Genomic DNA, 13,883 nt, shown 5'->3' on the forward strand with positions numbered 1-13,883 from the left:
GACTATAAATTCCTAGATAGCGTGACTTTATATCTCATACTGTTTTGGAATTCTCTTCAGGATCTAGCTCATAGAACTGAGCAAATGTACTAACATATAACAAAGCAAGAGTGTTTGCAATTACTTGGAGCTGTTACTGTGCCTCGTTTCTGTCACTGATATATTCATTAACATACTACTGCCATTAGTTTACATTTGGCAGTACACTCAAATGTATAAATCAGCCCTTTGATTTGCTCTACTTTAATATCATTTTTATTTGTTGATTTTGATGTATAATTTCCACATGCCTCTGTTGCTGTTACTTTTTTTCTCTAAAATTAAAGTGGCTTCATTGATTTTTCTGATTGTAAGGATATATAATATGTTCATTACGTTTAATTCATCCAGTATCAAAAAGTTCAAACTAACTAATCTCACAGCCGTATCTGTATCTGAATTTAGAAAAATGGCATTTTATTATATTTCTTTCTTTGCTATCTTCTGTGTTTTCCACTTAGTATCAAGAACATCATTTCTAGTGGCTATAAAATGGAGTGTTGTATGGCTATTCCATAATTCAATTAATTACACCCCTATTGTTAGGCTCTTAAAATGTTTCTAATTTTTTAAATCAAAAACATGATTTTAAAACTTTTTTGTCCATTTATCTTTATGAACTTATTTCATTGTTTCCTCAGTTTGTTAGAAGTACAATTCCTTAGTCAAATCATCAAGTTTGTTTAATAGTCTTGGGTTGTGAAAAACCTGGTCTTTAATGTCGGAGAGAAAAATAAGAGAAATAAACCATTTTCCTCGTGAAGCTTAGAGTCCACTTGGGGAGATAACATTCACTTTTGGAATTTCAAAATAACAACTAAAAAGCAGTTCAAAGAATCAACTTTGTTAAATAATAAAACAATATAAAATGTTATGAAGTTATAAGGGATCGGGTATAGTTATTTAAGATTTCGTAGAGGAAACGGATTTAGGATGGAGAAGACAAAATGCAGAACTGAATTTATCCAGTTAAAAATAAGCTGTTTGTTTTTGGTTAGGAAGATTGGCCCTGAGGTAGCATCTGTGCCAATCTTCCTCTCTTTTGTATGTGGGACACCACCACAGCATGGCGTGATGAACAGTGTGTAGGTCTTTGCCTGGAATCCTAAACTGCAAACCCTCGGCTGGCCCCTATTTTTTTCATTTACAGTCTAAGAATTTAAATGTCTGTTAATTAAAATACAAAGAATAAACTCGTGGAAAGAATTTAATTATGAAGTAGATTACTTGTTAAGTTTAAAAACTCAAAACGCTTCCTGTGACTTTCATCACAAAAAGTCATTTTAAGTTAAATAACCAAACCTTTTATTTTGCTCAGTTTGAGGCTCACTTATTTATTTATTTATTTATTCCCCAAAGATTGGCACCTGGGCTAACAACTGTTGCCAATCTTTTTTTGTTTTCCTGCTTTTATCTCCCCAAAGCCCCCTGTACACAGTTGTATATCTTAGTTGCACGTCCTTCTAGCTGTGGGATGTGGGACGCCACCTCAGCGTGGCCTGACGAGCAGTCCCTTGTCTGCACCCAGGATCCGAACCCTGGGCCGTCGCAGTGGAGCATGCAAACTTAACCACTCGGCCACGGAGCCGGCCCCGAGGCTCACTTATTTCAACAGAGAAGCAGCAACAGCAAATATCTATCTGTGCACTTAGTGTTCAGAGCACTATTGCACCATCAGTGATGAAGTCAGGATTGATTTCTACTTTTGAATATTGGTCCATAGTTGGTCATGGTGTGCTCTATCATGATTCCCTCTGGTTGCTTTTTAATTAGATGGCTAGGGTCTCAGAGAACATTAACATACGCATACTTTCCATTTACTCACTTTTACAGGGGCAAATAATTGTTTGGTTTATTTTGGCTTGCTTGTTATTTATTTTAAATATTCCATATGTGCGGCCCAGGACAGTGAAAAGCCCAAGTAGTCTACCTCCTGGAGGAAAAGAGCACACAGGAAAAAAGAAGAGAAGTTCAGAAGACGTATGAAGGAAAGGAGATGAAGCAAAGGAAATAATCCAAGGAGAGGCTGAGGAGACTTTGCCCTGCAGAGCTCAGACCAGTTTTGTCCTGGGGTGCATCTTGACCACCTTTGCTTGTCAAGCCTAGAACCCCCTTTGCCGGATGCCCTATTTTCCCACTTTGGTTCATTCAACAAATATTTATTAAACATTGCTATCTACCAGGCACAGGTACACAGTGGATAAAACAAAAAATCTACGTCCTTTTGGAGCTTAGATTCTAGTGAGTTAATAAATTTTTTCCTCTCCCATAAATCTCTCCCAAGGCATACATTACCCCCAACTCTACTCCTCTCACCAAAGCTCCAGCCCCACTACAGTGGTGTCATTGTGTCCTTTTTGGTGTTCATTTTGTTCTTGATCCACATAGTTGCTTGTCTTCTTTGGTTGGTCTTGTGATGTAACTTTAAAGAGAGAGTTGTGGGAAAGCCTAGAATTCTTGTCAAAAGGTAGTTATGAGTGGGCAACAGAGATGTTTAGGTTAAACACAGAAAAGGCTTATATGTTACTTTTAAGTTTTTTTAGAACAGATTGGAATTGTGCTTGATCGGGGATAAAGATAGAACTGGGGGAAAGGCAGTAGACAGCTGCTTTGGATATCTGCTGCGCGCAGAGCTTTTTTACATGTTATAGGGGTATCATCTGAAAATATTAAAGGATAAGTTACTACTGAAATACTTGGAAGTAACGCGATAAGGTAGAAGGGGTGTTAGACTAGAAATCAGTCTAACCAGATTTTCTAATAAGTACCCTGAACAAGTCAGTCTTTCTGGGCTTCAGTTCCTTTTTCTGTAGAATGGGAAGAGAACTAGATCAGTGAGTGGTTCTCAACCCTGTACATTAAAGCGCCTGGGAGGCTTTTCAGTTCAGTCTTTGGAAGGTAGGGCTTGGGCCTGTTTTCAAAAGCTTCCATCAATGTTAGTTAAAAGCTCCCCTGGGTCCAGGTTGAGAACCAGTGTGCTCAACCAAAGGCATTTCCGACTGTGACATCTTAACATTTTATGAAGTAAGTGTAGTCCCATGAACAACTATAGCCGTGGAAATACATACAAATGTAAAGGGAGTTGTTGGAGTGATTAATGTTAAGATGCTCTTAATGAAAGGACTGGTCTGGTGACGTAGCTGTTAACTTTGCAAACTCCACTTCGGCAGCCTGGGGTTTGCGGGTTTGGATCCTGGGTGCGGACCTACACACTTCTCATCAGGCCACGCTGTGGCAGCGTTCCACATAGAAGACCTAGAAGGACTTACAACTAGGATACGCAACTATGCGCTGGGGCTCTGGGGAGAAAAAAGATATTAAGAAAACGACTGGCTGGTGTAGCAGTAACAACATTCTTTGTTAACTTCTTTCGTTCCTGCAAGTTTTTTTGAAAGAGTATTACATTTTTTCTTTACTACATGTTGCTTAATAAGCAGCTTTGAATTTCCATACACCTGTAGAAGGTTTCATTTGCTCTTTGTCACTGGGAAACTCCTTAGTTTGTTAACCCATAGACTAATGAACGGGAGTAAGCAGTGGGGCCTGGGAAAATTTCAGCATGCTCAGCAACACCCTGATACTTTAGAGCCATTAGTGTGATGAGGACTTTTATAATAGTGAATATCCCTTATTATTTCCGCAAGGATATCTTTGACGGCATTGTCTGTTTTCCCATTCGTTGCTTTGTGCAATTAAGAACTGAGGTAATAAAGTTTACAGAGAAACTTTTCTTTTAGATAGTCATAAAATCTCAGAGTTAGAAGGAAGAATAAAAGCTACCTGATAGGGGCCAGCCCGATGGTGCAGCGATTAAGTTCGCAAGTTCTGCTTCGGCGGCCCAGGGTTTGCTAGTTTGGATCCCGGGTGTGGACATGGCACCATTTGGCAAGCTGTGCTGTGGCAGGTGTCCCACATATAAAGTGGAGGAAGATGGGCACTGGTGTTAGCTCAGGGCCAGTCTTCCCCAGCAAAAGGAGGAGGATTGTCAGCAGACGTTAGCTCAGGGCTAATCTTCCTCAAAAAATAAAAAGCTACCTGATGGTTGAATTCTTTCCTTGATAACCTAGAAAAATGGTTGTCCAAACTGTATTTGACTCTCTCCGTTATCTGGAAACTCACTAACTGAGGAGGCTTATTCCATCTTTGGAAAGCTCTGATCATTAGAAAATATTTTCTTGTATTGAGAGAGTTAAAATCTAACTGGAGTGCCTTGGGGCCATAATAAACTGAAAAGTTATTCAGTTGATGGATGACTAGGTTCACGTCTTGGTTCTTCTCCCGCTAATTACATCTGTTCTCTGGCTTTTTTGTATAGCTTGGTTTTGAGACACTTTGTCTAATTTATTTATTATTAAATAAATTTATTATTATTAAATAAATCTAATTTATTTATTGAAATGTGTTACCACACAGAATGTGTTTTTTGGAAGAGAGTTGTTTGCTTTTAACACTAGCCTTCAGTAAGAGATTTCTCACTTTGCTCATACTGCATCCTGTAAGTTAGTTTTATATCACTTAAATTTCTCAGTCGTGCCACACCAAAACCCTTACTTTTGCCTACTAAGTTTTTTTAATTTGTCTAATTTTCTGCTCATACCTAGTTATCTGTAAATTTTTTTCTTAGCTATAACCATAGGACTTCATATTTATTTATTTTTTATCTGCTCTGTCAATCTGTTTGACTGTTTTAGTTTGGGATATTTTGCAAAATTGGTGATCATATCCTTTGTTGTACACATATCCAGATTGTTCGCAAAAAAGTTAAACAGGCAAAGTTGTTTCTAGATCCTGCAAAGCTGAGACGCACACCTGTGTGCTGTAGGCACTCCAGTCCTGTTCCCTGCTGCTAGAATCTTCCCTTTGGTTGAGTGACTCTGGCCTATCCTTTTTGAAGGATCTGCCTTCTAAATCTTCTGTAAATCTTGGAACACACTTAAGGTTAGTTTGCTTCCTCTCACTTTTTAGATCCAGTTTAAATGTGTCCTCTTCAGAAAGATCTTGTTTGACCACCTCATCCCAAGTAGCCTCCCATAGTAATGGGAGCATTGCTCTTTTATTGTGTCGTTTAACTTTGTTCAGACACAAGCGTGGTTCATTATTTGTTTCCTTCTCTGTAGAATGTTAGCTCCATGAGGTCAGAGACTGTATCTTGGTGTCACTTATTAGTGTGTCCCTAGCATCTAGCATAGTGCTTGGCATAAGTAGGTCCTAAGTTATTAGTTGAAGGAATGACTTTACTGTGGTAATGTTTGTTGTACTTGTACTTTGTGTAGTTTGTGTAACAAAAAACAAAAGGAATATTTACTGTACCTTTTTGAATTAGTCTATTTCCTTTTCACCACCCTTCCAGAGATTCTGAGACTTTCCAGTGATGGGATAGCATACCTACAACTCGAAAACCTCTGCTTTGCTTTTCATCACCCATTAATCACATCTGTAATTATCTTTGCTTCTAGCCCATTTTTTCCCCCTCAGTTTTTCCCCAAAAATATTTCATGAAACATCAGTTTCCCAGATACAAGTAGAAATTGACCGATTTTTAGGAACTTTTTGTTTTAGATAGGAGAAACACCTATGGTTTGGTAAATAATGTCTAATTGGAATTCTAAGTAGAAAGATCCTATGTTCTGTAACAGTATTTTATTTCCCTGATAAATGCTTATCAGAGGTGGACTTAGATACTTGTTCTTGCTGAAGTTATAGTGAGTCTTAATAAATTCCCTCTTTACTAGTTCACTTGGTCTCTTGTTGGGAATCCATGTCAAACTCACCAGTCTGTTATTTGAGGACTCCATCTTTATTTGAAAATCAAAGTGTTCTTCAAAGAAGATGTGATATATATATATATACACACACATAATGCAATACTACTCAACCATTAAAAAAGACAATATCATCCCACTTGCAACCACATGGATGAACCTTAAGGGCATTATGTTAAGTGAAATAAGCCAGACAGAGAGACAAACGCTGTATGATTTCACTCATGTGTGGAATATAAACAAACTTATGAACAAAGAACAATTTAGTGTTACTGGGGGAAGAGGGCTGGAGGGTGGGCACAGGGGGTAAAGGGGCACATTTATGTAGTGTCTGATGACTATTAATGAACAACTGAAATTTCACAATGTTATAAACTATTAGGACCACAATAAAAAACAAAATGTTCTTCAAAGGATATTGACTATAATTCAACAGTTTGATTCATACATTCTTTTAGTTTGATTTAAAATTAACTTTATCTTTTCTGTGTTAAAGGGCCAAGTGAAATATGTTTTGATATAAAAGCTGGAAGCTTTTTTGAGATTCTGGCAAGCTTTTTCTTAACCATTTGTTCTTAGGTAAAAAAGTAATCACTGTTCCCATCTGTTGGTAGACAGAATTAATGCAGTTTTTTTTTTCTAGCACCAAGTTTATACTTGTCCATGAAATTTTGTAGTTTTAAAGTCCATAAATAAAGAAACATCTCTATAACTTGATATGTATTCTGAAGAGAACTGTGGTGGTTAATGAATTTTTGAAAAATGTGTTTTCTGTTTCAGTAATATGAATCTTTTTTTCCCTCCCTAGAGAATGGACCTTGGAGAATGTCTGAAAGTCCATGACCTGGCTTTAAGAGCGGATTATGAAATTGCATCCAAAGAACAAGATTTTTTCTTTGAACTTGATGTATGTGATTTTGGTTTAATGAGTTAGATTATCTTTTGCAGTAAAATATTTTGAATATGGATTAATATCTCTTAATAGGAAAAGGCTCTTATCAAATTATCTTCGTTGTGGTTATATGAAGGGTAGTACTAAATTAAGTAAGATCATGTACTTTCTTGACTAACATTTTTTAAAAATATAAAGTGAAACTGAGTATTTTAAGAAAGTTTGTAAAGGTCATGCAATTCATATATTATTTTGAAAAGTAAGCATATTCTTCCCAATAAAGTAGTAATGATTAAGGAAATAGCAGTTTAAGCCAATGAAAGCAACTAATTTCTAGTGTATATAAGGCCCTTTAATAATCTACTGAATTTTTACATTCACACTCATTTTTGTATCTGTAAATATATAAAGAGAGAAGGAAGATATGGATGATGTTTTTTATGTAAATCTAATAAAAGAAATAGAAGACACCATTTGGGTATCTAAAGGGCTCAAAATCTGACTTTATGTTATTGTTTATACAAACATGATGAGAATTGTTTGTCTAAAAATAGGGAAACTGGGGGCTGGCCCCATGGCATAGTGGTTAAGTTTGTGTGCTCTGCTTCAGCTGCCTGGGATTCACCAGTTTGGATCCTGGGCATGTACCTGCATACCACTCATCAAGCCATGCTGTGGTAGCATCCCACATAGAACAACTAGAAGGACTTACAACTAAGATATACAACTATGTACTTGGGCTTTGGGGAGAAAGAAAAAAAAGAGGAAGATTGGCAACCAACTGATGTTAGCTGTGGACCAGTCTTCTTCACCAAAAAGAATAAAAAACAGGAAAACTTTTTTTTTGCATTTATATTTAAAAAGCCAATCACCATTACATAAAACATACTATTGAGCATAAATCTTACGATACTTCTTTTTCCTTTCTTTTTTTTGGTGGGGGAAGATTAGCCCTGAGCTAACTGCTGCCAATCTTCCTCTTTTTGCTGAGGAAGACTGGCCCTGAGCTAACATCCATGCCTATCTTCCTCTACTTTATATGTAGGACACCTACCATAGCATGGCTTTGCCAAGCAGTGCCATGTCCGCACCTGCAAACCCCAGGCCACCGAAGTGGAATGTGCGCACTTCCTGCTACGCCGCCGGGCTGACCCCTAAATCTTCTAATACTTTTTATCAGTAAGGTAGTGGGTGTTTCATTTAGTTTGGGACATAAAGCAGTCAACAGGCCCCACCGTCTACTTCTTTAAACTTCAGACAGTTTCTCCTAACAGAAATGAAAATCATTTATATAAACAATTTAATATGAGGTTGAAACAACTGGGGAAAAAACTTTAAAGCAGTTGGATTATGATTTAATATACACTGGGCATAAAACACAACAGAAATTCACCATCACTTAGATGTAGGGGTATGGATATTTAGGGTGTATTTTCAGTCTTTTTCTATTATAGTATGATAATAGATAATTTTTGCTTATGAAGTGTTTATAGAATAAATTTCTAGAAATAGAATAACTGAGTCAAAGAGTTAATTTTGCCAAATTGCTCTCCATGAGAATTACCAGTTTGCATTCCCGCCATTAATATATGAGATTATCTATTTCTCATATGGCCACATAGTGTGTTGTCAAGATTTTTTTTACAACTTTGGTAGATGAAATATGGAACATAAATTGTAGTTTTAATTTGTATTTCTCTTATGAGTGAGTTTGAACATATTTCATGTATTAATATCTGTTTCTGTTTCCTTCACAGTGAACTGTTAGTATACAATTTTTTGGGGCTATTGGCTAATCTTGGATGTTAGCATTTTTCTAATTGATTTGTACTAACTCTTTATTATGAAAATTAGTCCCTTCCCTCATAATATTTTACATTTTTTCCTACTTTTCTTTTGGTGGTTGTGGGTCTTGGAGATTGCTTTTATTGGTGTCTAACTTACCAGTCTTTTAAAAATCTCTGTTGGATTAATTCAAAAAGCATTCCCTGTTGTGAGGGGATAAGAGTTCTTTACCGTGATTTCTTCTGGTATTTTTATGGCTTTGTTTTGTTCACTTAAATCTTTGATCCAACTTAAGTTTATTCTGGTCTAAGGAATTGAGGTATAGATCTAGCTTTTTTCCCCAGATAGCTGCTTAGTTGACCCAACACTATTTATTGATTAGTCCATCTGTTCTTTCACTGCTTTGAGATGCTACTTTTATCTTCCCACAAGGAAGTTTTAATTGATTTTTGTTGTAATTTTAAAGATGAATTTTAAATTAAAAGAGCTATCTCTTTGTCATCACAGAGAAAAGCTTCTAAATGACCCTTATTGCTTTTCATTTCCTAGATTCTTGGGTTAACCAGCCATTTATAGAATTCAATATGTGCTGAGTAAATTTATATTTTTAATTGAACATTTGTGCTTTAAATTAGCAGTATTTCCATACAGTAAGATATGGATGTCCAGATTGCTTAATTTGGGAATAAACTTTAAAAGTTTACTTTTAAATAAACAATTATTTAATTGTAGGCATATTGATATATGCTTGACAAATGTCTTTTATATAAATATTCAACTAGAGTTTTGCACTGTAGACTATAGACACTGCTGAAATTCTCAATGGCTTATTCTTTGAAAAAAGGATGTGTTTTCCTGATTATAACATTTTCATTGTGGAAAATTTGTAAAATGCAGAAAAATTATTAAGAATTATCCAAATCTTCGGAAATAATTATCGTTTTATGTATGCTCTTCCATTTTTTTGTTTATTTTAGAAAATTGGGCACTTACTGCATATAACGTTTTGTGACTTACTTTTTATTTATAAATCAATCATGAACGTTTTCTTATGTCCTTAAGTGTTCTATTGAGATCTTCTTTTAATGGCTGAAGATCAAAATTTCTACATTACCTGGATAATTAGGATATTTACAGCTTTTTACCATTTATAAATAGCAATGTGAAGAACATATTTGAATTTTAATCCTTCCATATATCTGATTACTTTCTTAAAACAAATTTCTGGAAATAAAATTACTAAGTTGGGACATTTTTAAGACTTTTGATGCAAATTACCACATTGCTTTTTTTTAAAGGCTGTACTGGTTTCTGCTTCCTTCAGTGGTGTGTGAGAGTGGCAATTTCTTTATAACGTTTTTTGGGAATTATTCATGTTTCTCTTTGCCAGTTTGATAGATGATGAATAGTATTTATGATTCATAATTGAACATGCTTTTCTTAGTTTTTACTTCTATAATAGCATTTTATTTATTTTACTTTTTTTATTATTTTTTTGGTGAGGAAGATTAGCCCCGAGCTAACACCTGTGCCAATTTTCCTCTATATTTTGTATGTGGGTTGCCACCACAGCATGGCTGATGAGTGGTGTAGGTCTATGTTTGGGATCCAAATCCAGGAACCCCAGGCTACTGAAGCGATGCACACTGAACCTAACCACTAGGCCCTGGGGCCAGACCTTATAGTAGTGTTTTAAAAAACAAAGCATAATTTTTGAGTAAAGATATTTATGAATGAAGTTGATTTTTCTGGCAGTAATTTTCTTTTCATTAAACTTTGTAGGCTATGGATCATCTGCAGTCATTCATTGCAGATTGTGATCGAAGAACAGAAGTGGCTAAGAAAAGATTAGCAGAAACTCAAGAAGAGATTAGTGCTGAAGTGGCAGCAAAGGTAAGAATTTCAGTCATTTCATTAGTACAAAATATGGTTTCAGCTCACTACTTTTTATTTTTTTAATTTTGAAATAATTATATTTGCAGGCGATTGCAGAGACATGTTTAGGGAATTCTATGTATTCTTCCTCTAGCCTCCACTTATATTAACATCTTACACAACTGTAGTACAGTATCAGAGCCAAGAAATTGATGTTGGTCCAATCCTTACATTTTATTCACTTATGCACGCACTCTGTGTGTGTGTGTGTGTATGTAGCTCTATGCAGTTTTAGCACTTGTGTAACTTGGGTAACTATCACCATAATTAGGTTACTTAACTGTGACGTCACCACAAGACTTCCTCATGTTACCCCTTTCTGGCCACACCCATACCCCTTTATTCCTAGCTCCTGGCAACCATTAATTCTTTCTCCATCTCTATAATTATGTTATTTCACTGAATATTACATAAATGGAGCCATGCAGTATGTGTTCTTTTGAGATTGGCTCTTTTTACTCTGTGTAACTTCCTTGAAATTCACAGAAGTTGTTGTGTATATCAGTAGTTCATTTCTTTTTATTTCTGAGTCATATTCATGGTATGGATATACCATAGTTTAACCGTTTACACATTAAAGGACACTTGGGTTGGTTCCAGTTATTGGCTAATACCAGTAAAGCTGTAATAAACATTTGTGTACAGATTTTTATGTGGACATAAGTTTTCATTTGTCTGAGATAAATGCCCAAGAGTGCAATTGCTGGGTCATATGGTAAGTCCATTTTTAGTTTTGATAGCAAGTGCCAAACTTTTTCTTGAGTGACTGTACCGTTTTACATTCCTACCAGCAATTTATTAGAGATCTAGTCTCCACGTCCGTGCCACCATTTGATGGTATCACTATGTTTCATTTTATCCCTTCTGAGAGGTGTGTAGTGATTGAGGTATCCACTTTGCATTTCCCTAATGACTAATGATAAACTTTTTTTTCATGTGCTTATTTGCCATTCATATATCTCCTTCAGTGAAATGTCTGTGTATATCTTGTGCCCATTTTCCAATTGGAGTCTCTTTTTTGGGGGGGCAGGGTGAGGAAGATTGGCCCTGAGCTAATAACATCTGTTGCCAGTCTTCCTCATTTTGCTTGAGGAAGTTGATTTATTCTAATCAGAATCCAAACAAGGTCCGTATATTGCATTTTGTTGATTTGATGACTTACTCCTTTATAACATTCTGTTACATTCAGTGCAGTCTGGTACATTTTATGAAAATGCTGAATGGGTCAAAGAGTTACCCAGATAGCATTCAGATGACAGCATTAAATATAATGCTCAGATATGTATGTACAAAGGGAAATTAATTGACTTGTTTGAGGAAAGGGTTACTTTTAGCCAGCTTTTTCTGAAAAGTTTTCTGAAGATGGAGACTGGAAAGATGGGCTTCCTAAAGTACAAAGGATCTCTAATATTTCTTAGTTGAAAGATAGCCAAAGTGTTGGCTAGATCCCAAGTTGTACTGGTTTATAGAGCATTGTATTGGTTATCCATTACTGCAAAAATGCTGTTGAACGAACTACCTCAAAACTCAGTGACTTAAAACAATATTTATTTACCCTATATGAGTCTATAGTCAATGACTGGGCAGTTATTCTTGTCTCAGCTGAGCCCACTCATATGTCTTTCAGTCAGCCAGGGCTGCTAAACAGACTGTGCCCAGAAGATTAGCCTGGCCATGTTCTCTTGGTAATAGCAGAGATGCAGAAGCTTCATGCCCAGTCATACAAGCGCTTTTCAAGCCTTTTCTTTTGTTATGTTTGTCACCTTGCCAGTAACCAAAGCCAGTTACATGGCCACATTCAGAGTCAGAATGATGGTACTCAGTCACACAGCAAAGAGCATGGATACAAGGAGGGGTGAAGAGTTTTGGGCATTAATGCAGTCATTCCGTGGCAGATCTTTAAAGAAAAATATCACTTTGTTATTAACGAAGTAGGATAATGATAATAAAATTGGGAATTTTTTGAGGGACAGATATCTTGGATTGAAGGAGATTTGAGAAGTAAAGATTATTGGCACACTAGTTTATTGGAATTGAGTGTCCATATCACATTAAACCTTCTTTGCTAATATAGTTGGCCACACAGGTTGAATACTTACTCTGTGGCCAAAATACAGACTGTATATGTATCATGTGCCATCAAAATAGTAGGAGTGAACTAGGTTTCCAGAATGATGGTGACAGGGAAGAAGAGGAAGCATATCAAATACCAAGGAAAGAATTAATCCTGGTGGAAAGACATGGAACAAGATAGAAAGGGTCCCATGTTAGTACACTGAAAAGTCAATAATATGCTGTGCAATGTATGTACAAGGCACATATTCTCATTTCTCACAACTTGGTGAGATAGGTATGATAGGTATTATCCCTATTTCTCAGATGAGGAAGTAGATTCAAGTTAAGTAATATGGCCAAAATTGCATAGCTGGTAATTGATTTTGCAGTAAGCTAGATCTCTTGGACCATAAAGCCATATCTTTACTTTAAAGAGTATCTACCAGTTTATTCATTTAAGTCATATTTGACCCTACACCATCTGTTGTGCATTGGAGATACAAAGATGGGAAATATAGATAGCTATCTTTAAAGTGGTATATTATATATAAAAGTAATTGTCATAAAAGATACAAAGGTGGCACAAAGGAGGTATGGCTCCCTCTGCTTACATGTTCAAGTGGGGATGAAATGTGATGATTTATTGGTCAAGAATGCTTCACAGAATAGACTTGAGGGGCCGGCCTGGTGGTGCAGCGGTTAAGTTCACACATTCTGCTTTGGCAGCCCGGGGTTCGCTGTTTTGGATCCCTGATGTAGACATGACACCGCTTGGCAAGCCATGCTGTGATAGGCATCACACATATAAAGTAAAGGAAGATGGGCATGGATGTTAGCTCAGGGCTGGTCTTCCTCAGCAAAAAGAGGACGATTGTCAGCAGATGTTAGCTCAGGGCTAATCTTCCTCAAAAAATAAAAAGAATAGACTCGAGTTGGATCTGGTTGAATGAATTGACATTGACTAGGCAGGCAAGGGAGGTAAGGAATGGCATCCCAGGAAGAGGAAACAGTATGTGCAGTGTCATAGAGGCAGAAGACAACAGGGTAAGTTTGGGAAACTAAATATAACTAGATTTTGTTGTGAAGTGGGGGAACAGCAAGAGATGGTTTGGAAAGGTACAGAGGGCCAGATTGTGGAAGAAAAGGTATTTTATCCTTGGAATACACTGCCTAAGCAAGGTTGGAAAGTAATAGTTCTACTGAAATCCCTTGTATCCCTGACCTCACTAAAGTGAAGGCAGGCAGGCAGGCAGGCGCAGAATCTCCTCATGTCCCACCAGTTCACTTAGGATATGCTCTCAAAGGCATTATTTATACTCAGTTTACCTTAGATAACGTTAAGTCATTTCTGAGCATTTCTGACATATTTTGAACTTTGATACTCATTCTGCTTTTTATTCATGATCTTCTCTTTT

The 13,883-nt window shown here is 36.4% G+C and overlaps 1 protein-coding gene across 12 annotated transcripts in view; it reads left to right on the forward strand.

The window, feature by feature from the left end:
- Window positions 1-13,883, forward strand: part of LUC7L2 (LUC7 like 2, pre-mRNA splicing factor) — a 57,561-nt gene that overhangs the window by 26,148 nt on the left and 17,530 nt on the right. For all 12 annotated transcript variants that reach the window (XM_046668773.1, XM_046668776.1, XM_046668777.1 and 9 more), the window contains 2 exons: window positions 6,610-6,708; window positions 10,261-10,371. In XM_046668773.1, coding sequence (XP_046524729.1) covers window positions 6,610-6,708; window positions 10,261-10,371 — 210 coding nt within the window. The remainder of the gene's footprint in view (window positions 1-6,609; window positions 6,709-10,260; window positions 10,372-13,883) is intronic.

Source organism: Equus quagga, chromosome 8 (genome assembly GCF_021613505.1).
Source record: "Equus quagga isolate Etosha38 chromosome 8, UCLA_HA_Equagga_1.0, whole genome shotgun sequence".
In the NCBI taxonomy this organism is placed as follows: domain Eukaryota; kingdom Metazoa; phylum Chordata; class Mammalia; order Perissodactyla; family Equidae; genus Equus; species Equus quagga.